Source organism: Rhinatrema bivittatum, chromosome 5, assembly GCF_901001135.1.
Source record: "Rhinatrema bivittatum chromosome 5, aRhiBiv1.1, whole genome shotgun sequence".
NCBI classification, from domain to species: Eukaryota; Metazoa; Chordata; class Amphibia; order Gymnophiona; family Rhinatrematidae; genus Rhinatrema; species Rhinatrema bivittatum.
The window spans coordinates 302,072,772-302,087,512 of NC_042619.1; the positions used below are offsets into that span (position 1 = coordinate 302,072,772).

Genomic DNA, 14,741 nt, shown 5'->3' on the forward strand with positions numbered 1-14,741 from the left:
CATACCAGGAGAGAAGGTTCACCTGTATGGAGCAGGGATCTATATTAATGTTGGGGATGTGGAGTGTGATCAACCCTTGAGATGGTGACTTTGATTATTAGTGTGAAACCGAAATCTCCCGTATTACGTTGGAAGCTGGTGGTGTTCCCTTTTGGAGGGGCCTCAGCACGATAGTTGAAGTCTTAGACCAGGAGTTTGTGAAAACAAGGTCACATGAGAGTTTTAAAGTATTTTATCCAGATGCAATGTGGCATCTGGATAAAATATGTTTACGTTATAGGGTGTTTTTATGCTGGTAATGATTATACTCTGTTGAGGCCTGCTGGCACACGTGCGACAGGCTTGCTGGGTTTCCAGTAAGTTATGAATCGGCTTTTTTATCCCCTATTTTTTAGATATAATTAACACAAACACTAGATAAGAAGAAAAGAAAAACGTCTCTATAAAAAATTCTTTAGTTTCACTTTAGCAGTGTGTTTTGGGGGATCGTTTTGGTGTGTGTGTGTGTGTGTATATATATATATTTAAACCTGCCTTTGATGCGGTGATGCACATGCTTACCGAGCATGTTTCAGGTCGTATCCTGGAAGGGGTGCACAGCTCATCCTCCTGCAGTAATACAGCCCTTCTAATGGACAGTCACTGAGCTCAGACTGGGAAATCGCCCGTGCAAAGATGCCTGGCAGATCTCTTCTATCAAATGATCTGGCACCCAAAGGCTTAGCTGATGGGGAGATGGCTGTGCAGCTGAAACAGCTCCAAAAGCTTCTTCCTCCTGCCTTCACACTGAGCAGCCACTCCCTTTCTTCTTTTCTGCTTACAGTATTTTATTTCTGATCGATTCCTTATTCATTTTTTTTCTCTCTCTCTCTCTCCTTTTTTCTTTGGTCCCTTCCTTTATTCCACATTCCACCTGCTCTTCCCCTCGCTGTTTTGTTTTCATTATTAAATTTGTTGATCCGAGAAGCCAAATGCCTCAGCCATCGTCTGGGTGCGGTCTTCACTTCAAGTCAGTAAGAGTTACCCAGCCGGCAGTGAAGCCATAGTGGATGAAAAACACATAAGCCCCATCTTTTCAGAGGCTTTCCTTGTATGTGGGACCGACTAGCTCCGTGTGATGCAGACGGCTTGAGCCATCCCGGTTTTGCTCCCCACTGTTTCTGCAGACATTCTGTTCCCGCATTTCTTAAGAAAATGGGAATTAAAGGTCCTTGGATGCAGGGGAGGTAGAACCAGGGATTGCCCCGGCCCGTCCAGACAGCACTGGGTTTTGAGGGGAGGAAGAGCTTTGGGCGATAGAAATGCTGCTGGCCCTGTACTGACCGATGCCGCCTCTCCCCTCCTCAGCTACGAGAAGATCATCAGTGGGAAATACATGGGGGAGCTGGTGCGCCTGGTGCTGCTGAAGCTCGTCAATGAGAACCTGCTCTTCAACGGGGAGGCGTCCGAGAAGCTGAAGACCAGGGGTTGCTTCGAGACCCGCTTCGTCTCCCAGATAGAAAGGTACTCAAAGCTGTAACAAGGATGGTAGCTTCTCAGCATTACTCACTCACACCCCAAGACTTCCTTAAAAAAATAATAGGTGGAAGAAGAGGATTGGGGAGCAGTCAGCAACAGTTTTTTGTGTGTTTTTTTTCCAGTTTCCTCCTGCTCCTTTGAGCTTCTTCGGAGTTTCCATTGTATGTAAATTTATATCATGCATAGTCATTGTGGATATCCTAAACACCTGGGTGGCTGTGGGGTCCCCAGACAGGATTGGGAAACACTGATAGCTCATTTGGAACTGAGCGCTTTTAAGGCTACAGTGGCATGAGCCTTCATTTGAAACTACCTTGGGATTTTTGTTCATTCGTAACTTCCTCCTCTGTAGCCCGCCCATTGCAGCAAGAGGACCATGGCCCACAGTCCCTCGGGAATCGGGCCGGTGCACATGCACCCTGAATCTGGCCACTAGGTGTCACCATTGAGCAATAGCGGAAACTACTTCTGCTGTTGCTTTCACGACAAAACATATCCCGGGAATTTCAGTGGGGAAAAGGCTGGTGCAGATCAGAAGAGTGCTTGAACTTGGGCAAAACTTTGATAAATCTTCACCCTGGGCCAAATTTTAAAACATACACGCGGCGTAGATTTGTGCGTGCGCGGCGTGCACGGCGTAGATTTGTGCACCTTGCGCGTGCCAAGCCCTAGGGGAGCCCCGATGGCTTTCCCTATTCCCTCCCGCCACCCCACCTTCCCCTCCCTTCCCCTACTTAACCTGCCCCCCCAGCCCTACCTAAACCCCCATCCTGACCTTTAATCTTCAAGTTGCGCCTGCCTCCGGGCAGGTATAGATTGTGCGCGCCGGCCGGCCCGCGATCCCGGGCACAGCGGCAAATGGCCACTGTGCCTGGAGACTCTGGCCCCGCCCCCACCCCGCCCACTCCCTGCCCCCTTTTTCAAGCCCCGGGACATACGCGCGTCCCAGGGCTTGCGCGCGTCACCAAGCCTATGCAAAATAGGCTCGGCGCGCGCAGGGGCAGGTTTTCGGGGGTTACGCACGTAATATGCACGTAACCCTTTGAAAATCTGCCCCCCTGTGTTTTTGGGACCTGTGACTTAGTCTGCCTTGCTATAATTTTCTATTTCCATTTGTTTCCCTTCAAAATTATGAAATCCGATGTGATGCTCCCTTAGTAACAAGGATTTACCTACCTGAACTATATTGGAGCAGAATATTTACTATATTAGGGAAGTCCCTATGGCAGATTTCTTATTAATAAAAAATTGAACTCTTTCCATTAAAATTTCTACATTCTAGCGACTCCGGAGACCGCAAGCAGACGTATAATATTCTGACAAGCCTTGGGCTGCATCCCTCCCCCACAGACTGCGACATCGTGTGCATGGCATGTGAAAGCGTGTCCACACGGGCAGCACAGATGTGCTCCTCGGGCCTGGCTGGCGTTGTCAACCGGATGCGGGAACGTCGTAGCCTGGAGGTGATGCAGATTACCGTGGGAGTGGATGGGTCCGTGTACAAGTTGCACCCCAGGTAAGATTCCTTGCACCCCTGGAACCTGGGGAGAACATCAGCTGCATATAGTATTACTCGGGCTTTAGTATCAAAAAGGGGGTTACTAGCTGGAAAAAGGAATACAGTGGCAACAAAGGGACATTCCTGTATTTTAATCCTTTATCTCTAGAGGTGAATCCTTTCTGCCAGGAGATTCTATTGGGGCAAAAAAAAAAACCCATTTCTATCTGAGATTGTATTTTGAAACTAAAAGCATGAGTGCAGGTTTAGGTGGGAACAGAGGCTAGTAAGAGGCAGAAGGGCACCGCAGGCACCCCCGTGGAAGGAAAGGAGATTTACAGATGTCAGAGCACCGAGGCACAAACACTAGCACAAGGGAAAGGGCAGACACTGCAGCTGAGGAGTGAGAGCAACTTTAGCATTAAAGCCATTCCATTACAGGATCAATCGGCTGCAGACTAGTGGCTATGAAGATTAGGAAATGCAGGATCACTAAATATATCTACGGGCAGGTGAATTCTTTCATCTTGCAGATTACTCTATCAGCAGATAAAACCATTATTCCTGGAGATTCTGCTTAATGCAATGACAGCCAGACCTGTTATTCTTTTAGGGGTGAGCCCTTTCGTGAGGTTCTTAAGCTTCCCAACAACTGGTGCTGGAGGACCACCCTGTGGTCAGTGAGGACAGGACATACTGATGCCATCCTGGAAATGGCCACCACCTAGATAATAAGATCCCGGTTATGTCTCCCTCAGGGACTCTGAGGGCTGCTTTTCTCTTCTGTTGGACCTGACAAAGAAGACATAAAAAGCAAAGAAACCAATATGAAAATATTGCCTCACCCAATTTAAAGAAAATAAAACATATTTTAAAAGAGTTGGCACATCGCACCTGAGACTAAAAAGCTTCAGTTGTACATAGCTTGCCATGGCTGGCCATGGGAACTCCCCCCTCCCCCCTGAAAATGTTAAGAGATGTGGCAACTCTCTTGCTCTAGACCCACCCTTGGTAGCCACAGCTTTCCGAACAGACCCTGCTAACAGAACAGTTTCATTGATATGACAGCGCGAAGATTAACCCCTCTTGTCTTCCTTGTTGGGTTGCTTTTGTAGCTTCAAAGACAAGTTCCATGCCATGGTGCGAAAGCTGACCCCAGGCTGCGACATCATCTTCATCCAGTCGGAAGAGGGCAGTGGGAGAGGGGCAGCCCTCATCTCTGCAGTGGCCTACAAGATGGCATACCTGATCGGCCCCCACTGAATGGAGCAGACCGCCACCGAGAGACGTCAGCGCCAGTATTTGTTCTGCTTCCTTATGCCAAGAGGAAGAAGGCGGGAGATGATGGAGGGTTGTTTTGTGCTTTTGACTGGGGGAGACAGCATTTTCTTGCCTTCCCCACACGTGCCTGAACAGGTTCTGGGCAGCAGGGGAAAGGTGAAGATAGCAATAGCCTCTTTTTTGTTACAGAATAACTTTTTCTAAACAGGGAGAGAAACTGTTTTGTTTACATAACAAAAAGAGACAGATATATTTATCAGGATTTGGGAGGGATCAATGGCATTGGTTCATCCTCAAGATACAGCCCTCTTCCACAATGGAATGCTGTACACCAAACTTGCTAAAATCAATCATATATTGAATATGTTACAAAATAGTAGCCAATCAAAGCCATCACTTTCTAATTGGCCTCCTTACTGGCAATCTCAGGAAAGAGACATAAAAACTGGGTAGACCGAGATAACGGACTGTCCTTGAGTGCTTTACAAGTGGTTCCTCCAGAGCAGGGTTGAAGCACTGTGGCAGGTCATCATGAAGGAGCTTGCATTGCCGTGCCTCTTCTGTGGATAAATGGAGGACTTCAGCTTCTCATGCTGTCAATCCAGCACCTTTCACAAATATTACATTTGATAGGAAAGGTAACATGAAAAAGAAATACAATTACTTATGCAGCTAGTTGCTTTAGCACAGAGTTCACCATTAGTTAATTCCTGCAGGTTCTGGAAATCTTGGCATCTTGGGAAAGGAAGGCACAAGTTAGCAGATCCACTTTTGGTCCTGTAGGGAGATTAACCATGCTGGCTTTGAGTTCTTTTTCCTCGATTGACGCAGAAAGAACGCTGTAGCCAACCAGCATTCTGCTTCCCTTTTTTGGCCAATCAGGAGATTTGGAGTGGCAGCTTATGAGAGAATCCTAAAACAGCTCCAAGTTTTGAATTCTTTGAATGAAAAAAATGTGTATTTTCTGACCTCTGCATCTAATACTCTAACACATACTGTAATTAATAAGAATATGGACCAAACTGTAATATTCTGGAACTACCTCTAGTTTGAACTATGGACAATAACTTTGATACCCAAGTTAGTCTTACACTGGTAAGCATTTGTTCTGTTTTCTTATGGCAGCATAGAACTACAGATGTCAGCAGGTAAGAGCCACTTGGTCCATCCAGTCTGCCCATTTGTGCTTCTCTACTGTGCTGTCTCAGGTCTTACTCCTTCTGTAGCTTCTCTCTCCCTCCACCATGAAGATCCCTTCACGTATGCCCTGTCCATGTTTGAATTCTGCGAATGTTTTGGCTCCTGTAACCTTCGATGGAAGTCAAGTTCCAGGTGTCACCACTTTCTCACTTCCTTTTGAACTTCCCTCCCTTTAGCTTCATGTGACGCCCCCTTGTCTTGAGTTTTTCTTTTTATGGAGAATGCTTCCTTCTAATACCTTATGGAAGTCTGCTAGATATTTGAATGTTTGTGTCATATCTCCCCGTCCCTTCTTTCTTCTAGGCAGTGCAGCCTTAGCTCCCTTAGGCACAGTCCATGCCCCTTCTTCGTGGCCCTCCTTTGAACTGCCTCCACCTTGTCAACGACCTTCAGGAGAGGTGATCTCCAGAACTGAACTCGGAGACTTGTACAATTATTACTTCCCTTTTTCTACTAGTGGTACCTCTCTTTAGGCACCCGAGTATACTATTAGCTTTCTCAACTGTTTTGTCATACTGGTATAATTGGTTTTGCTGATGGTTGGAGGCAGCAGTTGGATCCTGAAGCTGGTGTATACCGAAACTTTAGAATCATGACTCTGACACCTCCTACTGTTTGGTGGAAAGCAGACTACCATCGGACCTCCTCACATAGCTGCATACTCTGAGGGTGCCAGATTCTTTTCTCCATTTCCCTGACAGGCCTTTACATCTTTCTATGTCCATTCATAGTCCAGTTCAGCTTTCATCTTTCTGACCTTATGCTACCCATGACAAGACTGGGACACATTCCTTTCTATCTTCAGATAGGCCTTGACATGGACCACACCTATCTTTAGAAAAACCAAAGCTGAAACCACAGGTTCCTTTCTGCCTCTAGATAACCCATCTCAAACAGGTTCCCATGTTTAGATAAGCTGTGACTAGGACCACATCTGCTTACCTGCCTTTAGATAACCCATAGTTAAGATCTCAGCCTTCCTGCCGTTACATAACCCATAAATGAAATCTCAGAAACCTTCCTGTCCTTAGACAATCCGTATCTGGAACTACCAGTGCCTAACCAGACTGGGATCACACATGCTTACCTGCCTTTAGATAACTCATGGCTGGGACCACAAGTGCCTGCTTGTCTTTAAATGATGACTGACAATACAACTGCAAGCTCAGTTGCCTCCTGCCGGATGGAGAGCTGCAACAAGATTACAGCACTGAATTCTCAACTTTGGTACCCTGTATCAGTTAAATTTACTACTATTATATTATACTGTAGTGCTACTAGAAATGTACCGCATTATACCGATACACCAAAGAGACCGACCCTGCTACCTTATCCGTATCTAGACAAGACACACAGGCAAAACAAAGAAGAAACTGAAAGAAACAGGATACTTCTGGGAAAACCTGGAAAAGGGGCATAAATGGTAAACTATGGACTATTAATAATCCAAAAGTGGGTTCTTTAATGACTCTTCGGGAAAGTTTTGGACACAATTGTTAATGCCAGTGGCCTGTCAAGACCTTATGTGCCATCAAGTGTCTTTCAGGAACTGTTACATCCAGAATCCTGGCAGTACAATTGGAAAAATTTCCAAGCAAATTCCATTGTGTGCCCTGGAAGAGCCTGTGACCATTGTATATTTTCCTTGTGCTTTAATTCATGATGTGTTTTTTGCTCTTTATGTTATTTGGAGGGGGGGAGGCTGCCTTCTTGTTAACGTATGTAATATCCAAGTATCCTACATATCTCTCAAATGTACTAAATGGAAGGTCTCCTCCTGTATCCCCTACACAAGGAACATTGGGATTGTTGGGGAAGCCCGACTCATCACTGTTGACAAGAGTGGATAAATGGGCTGCTGTGTACTCTGTATCTGGCCTCTTTCTGCAGCTCAGGCCCAGAGAAGTGCACTGCTATTCCAGCTTAAAAACTCATTAGTCTGGACATTAACTAGGAATATTCTAAGACTCTCATCGCCTAACACTTTGAGCCACTCTTTCATTTGGAGCATACTTAACCCCACCTTTTGCAGGTTAAAATAGTAATCATAATAACCAAAACCTTCAGTTGAAGGGCTTACTCTTTTCATAAGCCTTTGGGAAAGAAAATTATTAGGCAAGCCCTTAGATTAGCTCTCCAGGCCCCAAACTATTTGTATATAAAGGCAGTGCAGACATGAATATGTTTTGACAAAGCAATTGTTTGTTGGTTTTTTTTGTCTGTTTTCAGATTAGAAATGGTTTTATGTGTCCCACCTAGAATTTTAGATGGGGGATACACATTTTTTAAAATAAAACAAATAAGCTCAGACTAGAAGCTGGAATGGCTCAGACTGCTACATAGTGCCTTAAAGCATTCTCTGTTATGGCTCAGGACATCCAAACATCAGTGAGACCTCCTTCTCTTTAATATTAAAGGAATGCAGGCCATACCTCTCCTGAATGGAGAAACGCTGCTGTTGCGGTTAGTGAACATGACCCAGTCTTACAAGAGTTGCGTGTAAATGTGCTGATATAGCCACATACCATATTTCATTTCCAGATACACACACCCAGTCACAGAAAGCAGGTCATAGTTCCTCACATACACAGAGCCTACAGGGCAGACTGCCTGACCACATCCAAACCTGAAGGCTTCTGCATTGCTCAGCAGGAAAAATGGCTGCCAGGTAGATTAACCATGCTATCCAGATATAGGGGGATTGTTTTATGTCAGCTGGCTGGTGGCCTTGTCAGTCCCAGAACTTGGTGTTGAGATCTGATGAGTGAAAGCATTCATATGAAAACATCTAACTATAATAAAGAAGAAAGTTGTTCGCACCTGCAAATTGAGCTCTGCTGCTCTCTCTGTGTGTACTCTCCAGCGCCCCCAACTCTCCATCTCCACCCCTCTCTCTCTGTATTGTCCAATTCACTCTCTTCTACCACATATGAAAATTGAGCTCCGCCTCTCTGGCTGTACTCTCCTGCTCTTTCTCTGAATTGTCCAATCCCCTCTGCTACCACGCAGTACAACCAGGCTCAGCCTGCACTCCCTACTACCACACAGCTCTCTTACACACTTCCTACATTTTACAGTATTTTCCTGTCTTGGACAGGCTTTTACTACTAGTAGCAAATGTCTGTAAACAAGATCTTGTCTATGCAGTCTTACAAAGAGTATGTACACAGATCTTTTACACACAAAACACATGTAAATGCATGTAGTATGTATAAAAAATACACACATATGCTCATGTAAACATGCACGTATAAATGTGCACAGTCATTCATATGTGGACATGTAAACATAACTCTGCAAATATGTAAATGTGAACACAAATACACTTGGATCCAACACAGAGGGCGGTGGTAAGAGCAGGGCAAGGACATGACTGGAGATTTGAGAAGGGTGTCTGATGACACAGTAGACAAGGGCAATAGTTCAGAAAGGGTGGGCCTAGAGGTCCTTATCTGTTAGCAATTACTATGTGTAAAGATGTAATATAAGCATGTCTACAATAAGCACACATATACATAAACGGACCCAGGGAGGGGAATTTTCAGCAGCTTGTACATGGCTATTTCTGCAGATACAAAATACTCCAGACTTAAACCCACATTTTCAAAGTGGACTTAAGCGCATAAGTTTGCTTTGAAAATTTTTGGGTAGCCCTAGTCTGCCTATGGACATATGCACAGGAAGTTCCATTTGCCTTTACTCCTGCGTGCACATTCTTTTAAAAATCAAAAGTACATGGGTAAATGCTTTCCCCACTCCAACTCCACCCTCTGAAATGCTTCTTCCAAGTGCAGGATAAAGCACACATGCAATTGAGTTACACACATACTTTACCCTGGATAATTTTCAAAAGCTGATTTACACTCATTAATCCTTTTGTAAACATTCACTTAGAAACCGGGTCTGTATCACTGTACCAGGAAGAAATGTGAGTAGACTAAATGGTATTTCTGCTGTTGTATTCTGTTTCTCTGCATACATGTAATTTGCACATATGAATATACATTTCAGCATGCAGACACACACAAACAGCACCAGGGCATGCCTTCTGTACATTCAGGTTTGAAACTGGCCACATAATACTTTGGAGAATACTTCTCAGATCATGTTAACGGAAGCTCTGGTAACCACTCATATCAAAAGACTTGTGTGTCCAATTCTACCAGAGGTTGCGACTCGCCCATAGTGCCAGCACGCTGCCATATAAAGATCCAATCACGCACATGCCTCTCACACCTTACTGGCACACATGCACACCAGGAAACACTTGCAAATAGCAAACAGACAGAATCATCTGCAGTTTCACCAGATAAATACCCAAAGTGAGTAATTGACAGCTGTAGGGGAGGTCTGAGCATTGCTAGAGCATGTGCTGCCATATTATACCAGCAGTGCAATACACCATTATGGGACTGGGAAAGCCGTCCTCTAGGGTCACTGGCTTCATTAGATGTCCTTTCTAGGTAAGTGGACCAAAATGCTTTTTGGATGAATTAAATTAAAGGTCAGCAAGCAAGCTGCAGGCACCACCTTTATATCTTGCTTTTGAAATGTATAGTCCCTTCATCAGATTGCTGTTATTTCACCTGGGATTTCCTCAGCTATTTTTTGTTTTATTATTTTTACAATTTTGGATCGTGGTCACCAAAATCCAACCATCAGGTGAAAACCAGGATTAGGGACAGGGATTTGTGAGACTGCAGTTTTTCAGCACATCCCTGCTCAAGAAGGGAGCAGAGAGAACTCAGAAGATGACCAAATCCCTGTGGTTTGATCTGGGGCACATTTGGCCCTTGGATATATGACTCGCTATTGTGCCTTCTGCATAACAGGAAGACGCAACTGCAGCTATGAGTGCCATGAAAAGAAGGACTATATCCAGAAGGCATATGTGAGTAATACATTGGGCAGTGGAGCTAAATGGATTGAATTAATGTAGAGCACCTGGCACAGAATTGTTTAATCATGCACAGTGTCACGTAGCAGTAGCCATGCAGTTAAGAACAGTTTCCCCTTAGAACAAATTATTATAATAATTCTTATACCAGTTGTCTGCATGAAGGAAAAAAAATAACAAATCTATAGCTAATACGCAATTTATTATTTCCAAAGTGGCCCAAAGCATAAGAGAAATTAGAGATACTTTAGCAATAACAATATTCAAATATTCCAAGTAAAACCATTCGTACTTTCATCAAGTAACGATATGAATTTCCTTTAGTAATTATCAATTGATAATCATATATTTGTTACATATAATTGAATATTTATTAATATAAATATTAATTGCATCATTAGCATGGGATCTTCTTAGTGTTTGGGTAATTGCCAGGTTCTTGTGGCCTGGTTTTGGCCTCTGTTGGAAACAGGATGCTGGGCTTGATGGACCCTTGGTCTGACCCAGCATGGCAATTTCTTATGTTCTTATGTTCTTAATACACTAAACATGTTTGTACTACATTATGTCATATAATTCAGAGAATAAACATGGATCACTAATGATGGAATGATTTGCATACTGTAATGTAAAAAGTTATACCAAGGACACAACAACAGAGACTATATGTTTCTCAGAACTAAACATTTTTATTCTTATGTGCATAAGAGGAGTTGGCTCTTAAAGTTGCAGAGTCCGAATTGTTCATTTCCCAGGTATCCAATTGACTTCACTTAAATACACTTTTGCCCAGGATGTTATTACAAACATTCCTTTGATTTAAGATCACAAGTTGAAAAACATTTGCTGACATTAACATTCCTAAGTGTCCTGAGAACACTAGCTAACCTTGAAGACATACATTTTTTATAACTTTTCATTGTGGTATCTAAAACTACAAAGAGACACATTTGTCTTTTCTGTTATCTAAGTGTGAGAAAGTTTCAGAGGCAGTTTCAAGACCTAGCAGTGCCTCCTGGAACTCTTCTGGTAATTTTCCACTAAACAGATGCCTCTAATAAATGTTATTATCGCAATACCAAGTACCTAGGTATATTTTATCTCAGTTTGATATAGATATATCATCATCAGACTATTATGATCAAGCTAGCAGGTAGTCTGGTACAAAAACGTATCAAGGTTATAAACTAAATGTCTCATGTCTCCGATGACAACATATATTAAAGGCTTAGCTCTACTCTTTTATAGTCGATTGAGTTCGAGGCTAGCGACCGTAGCTGGCTATCGATGGTAACTGTAGCAAAGCAAATGAGAAGCTTTAGGTGCTAGTGACAAGATGCTGGGTCGTGTTGCTAGCTATCGCTGGCTGGAACTCCCTAACCATAGGACATGTCTCTGCTCCCTCTTGACTTCGTAGTCTAGGTTTCCTTTTACCTACTACCCTCACTTAATAATAAATCAACAAGAGAAGGCAAACTCCTTATTTAAATTTCTTCTTTCCCATTAACTACAGGGGCAGATTGGCCTATCGGGGGATCGGGCATCCCCCGGTGGGCCGGTCACTCTAGTCACATGGTCTGCCGAGCACGGCCGTGACAGAGCCACGCTCGGCAGACCACGTGGTATCTCCTGGGCCGGCCTGGGCGGCGAATCCCCGGGCCGCTCTTCATCGGGAATCCGCCCCTGATTATGTCTTGCTACATGTATGTAATACAGGAACCTTAGTGGACTGAGATTCTATTTCAAAATAAAAAGAAAACATTTCCCTCACTGTTAGTGACCTAACTATTTTAAGGGCTGATGCAATAAATTTGCATAGAAAGCAGGCAATGAACAGTCAGCGCCCGCTCTCTTAACGCACCCCAGGCGCCCCCAAGGGGGGGGGGTGCCATGCAATATTTAAATTATTGGGTTCTTGTTAGCAAGGAGGTGCTAGGGTCACTGAGTTTATCGGCGCCGGTTTTCCTTACCGGTGGACGGCCAAATCACGAAAAGCCTACGCCGAGTTTATTGGCATCATTTTTCCTGACTAGCAGAAGGCCATCACGAAAACCGATGCCGATAGACCCAGCATCGGTGTTCCTTACTGGCAGACGGCAGTCACGAAAATCAACGCTGGGTTTATCAGCTTCGGTTTTTGTGACTCAGCTGTTCGCCGGTAAGGAATACCGACGCCGAGGGTTCAGGAAGCGAACGCTTGTCAGTCGAGCACTGTTTCCTGAACCCGACTGTCCATTTTTTAAAAACCTTTTTTGTTTTTTTAATTTTTCATCCTACTTAATATCACAATAAGTAGGAGGCAGTACAGAAAAGCAGTTTTTTCTGCTTTTCCGTACTTGTTTTAGATGCGCTCAGCTATTAACTCCTGCTCCAGGCAGGCGTTAATAGATGACAGTTAAATGTGCACCCGAGACGCACTTTTTTTTTTTTGCATTGGGAGTGAATGCCCTATAGCCTCATTCACATGCATTTGCATGTGATGAGCACTATTAGATTCACTCCGCATTGGACGCTCGTTGAATATGCGCTAATCCTCTTATTGCATTAGGGGATTGATTTTCGCCTGTTCTACCCATGTCTGATTGTGGGTTAACAGTACACTCAGCTGAGCACACTGTATTGCATCGGCCCCTTAACGTGTATTATTGATTGAAGATCTTCTTTTCTCTCAGGAATCAACAAGATCATCAGGATACCAGGAACCCATTCACTCAAACACCCATACTCATGAAATCCCTAAAATAACTATAAAGGCTATGAAATATTGCTGTTACTCTAGGGCAAAATTAAAATTCAGTTTCCATGGAGCAAAGGTACTCATTTATGTACATTAGATTTATCCTTTTTTGTAACATTTGAGAAACTGGTTTATCTACATCAGTTTTCTTTCTCAATGTTTCAATAAAATCAGTAGAGAATCTGGTTTATCTACACCAGGATTATTTCTCAAAATTATAAATTATCAATTAAAATTTTTCTCAGTCTTGTGTTTCATTTTAAAATTATTCTTATATTCATTCAGCTGTCAAGCATTCACTATCAAAGATGGATACAATTTTCCCATGAAAATTAATTTTAAGTTTCACTCAAACTTCCTACCTTCAAATATTAAATAAATATTTTCATACTCTCACAAACACTCGATGGGCCGGACTTTAATAGCTACATGTGGGTGTAGATTTGTGCGCGCAACCTGGCGCACACAAATCGCCCAATTTTATAACATGCGTGCGCAGCTGCACGCATTTTATAAAATCCAGGGTTGGAACACGCAAGGGGGTGCACACTTGTGCACCTTGCGCGCGCCGAGCCCTAGGGGAGCCCCGATGGCTTTCCCCATTCCCTCCGCTCCCCCCCACCTTCCCCTATCTAACCCGCCCCCCCAGCCCTACCTAAATCCCCCCACCTTTATTTTGCTATTTACGCCTGCCCCCGGACCGGCGCCCCGCCCATACCCCCTTCCCGCCCCTTTTTCAAAGCCCCGGGACATACGTGCATCCAGGGGCGTGCACACATCACCGGGCCTATGCAAAATTGGCTCGACGCACATAACCCCCCTGCGCACGTAAATCCAGCTGGATTTATGCGCGCAGGGCTTTTAAAATCTGCCCCTATATGTTTGACTATCTTTCCCTAAGGTGCTTTTACTAGGCCTCAAAACAAATAAGCAGCGGCTGCGCAGGCCCTTCTCTCTCGGCTGTCAGCTCAGGAATCCCCCCACTCTTCTAAACTGTAACTACTATTAGTCCTGGGGGAATTCTGCGCTACTGCGGAGTGCAGAATTTGCACAGAATTCCCCGCTGCACAGAATTGCCAAATTCTGCACAGAAAATGTCAGAGGAGATCCCAGCATGTCGCAAATGGAGCGCACTATTCACGCCAAAGATGAAGGCTCCAGGCACGATGTTCGCAGAAAGATGAAGGCCCCTGGTGTGCCGTTCATACCAAAGATGAAGGCCCCCGGCACGCTGTTTGCACAAAGATGAAGGCCCCCACATGCCTTTGGACCCACTCCACTTGCGGCAAAGATTAAAGCCCCGGTGAGAGTGAATGTGTGTAGAGAGGGGGGTGTGTGTGTGTGTGTGTGTGTGTGTGTGTGTGTGTGTGTGTGTGTGAGAGAGAGAAGGGGGAGGGGAGAAGGGTGTGAGAGAGCAAGAGCAGGGGGAGGGAGAGAGCAGAAGAGGTGAGAGAGCAGGGGGGAGTGTGACAGAGAGTGGGGGGTGCTTGAGTGTGGGTTTCAGAGAGAGGGAGCCTATATGAGGAGATTGTGAAGGAGTGTGTATGTGTGTGAGATTGGGAGCGCGTGTGTATGAAAAAGGGATCGTGTGTATGCGAGGGTGATAGCCT

The 14,741-nt window shown here is 44.5% G+C and overlaps 1 protein-coding gene and 1 long non-coding RNA gene across 6 annotated transcripts in view; one reads left to right on the forward strand and one right to left on the reverse strand.

Annotated features, from left to right (window-relative positions):
* Positions 1–7,813, forward strand: part of GCK (glucokinase) — a 150,679-nt gene extending 142,866 nt beyond the window's left edge. For all 3 annotated transcript variants that reach the window (XM_029604194.1, XM_029604195.1, XM_029604196.1), the window contains 3 exons: positions 1,348–1,503; positions 2,801–3,034; positions 4,132–7,813. In XM_029604194.1, the coding sequence (XP_029460054.1) occupies positions 1,348–1,503; positions 2,801–3,034; positions 4,132–4,279 (538 nt within the window). In that variant the 3' untranslated portion in view covers positions 4,280–7,813. The remainder of the gene's footprint in view (positions 1–1,347; positions 1,504–2,800; positions 3,035–4,131) is intronic.
* The window catches only part of LOC115092849, a 36,398-nt gene that overhangs the window by 6,454 nt on the left and 15,203 nt on the right, over positions 1–14,741 (reverse strand). The window contains exons 2-3 of one of the 3 annotated variants that reach the window (XR_003857097.1): positions 6,585–6,688; positions 3,615–3,808 (exon numbers count right to left, since the gene is read on the reverse strand). The exons of 1 other annotated variant lie outside the window; for it this stretch is intronic. This is a non-coding gene — a long non-coding RNA (uncharacterized LOC115092849). The remainder of the gene's footprint in view (positions 1–3,614; positions 3,809–6,584; positions 6,689–14,741) is intronic. One more of the 3 variants, XR_003857096.1, reaches the window with a different exon arrangement.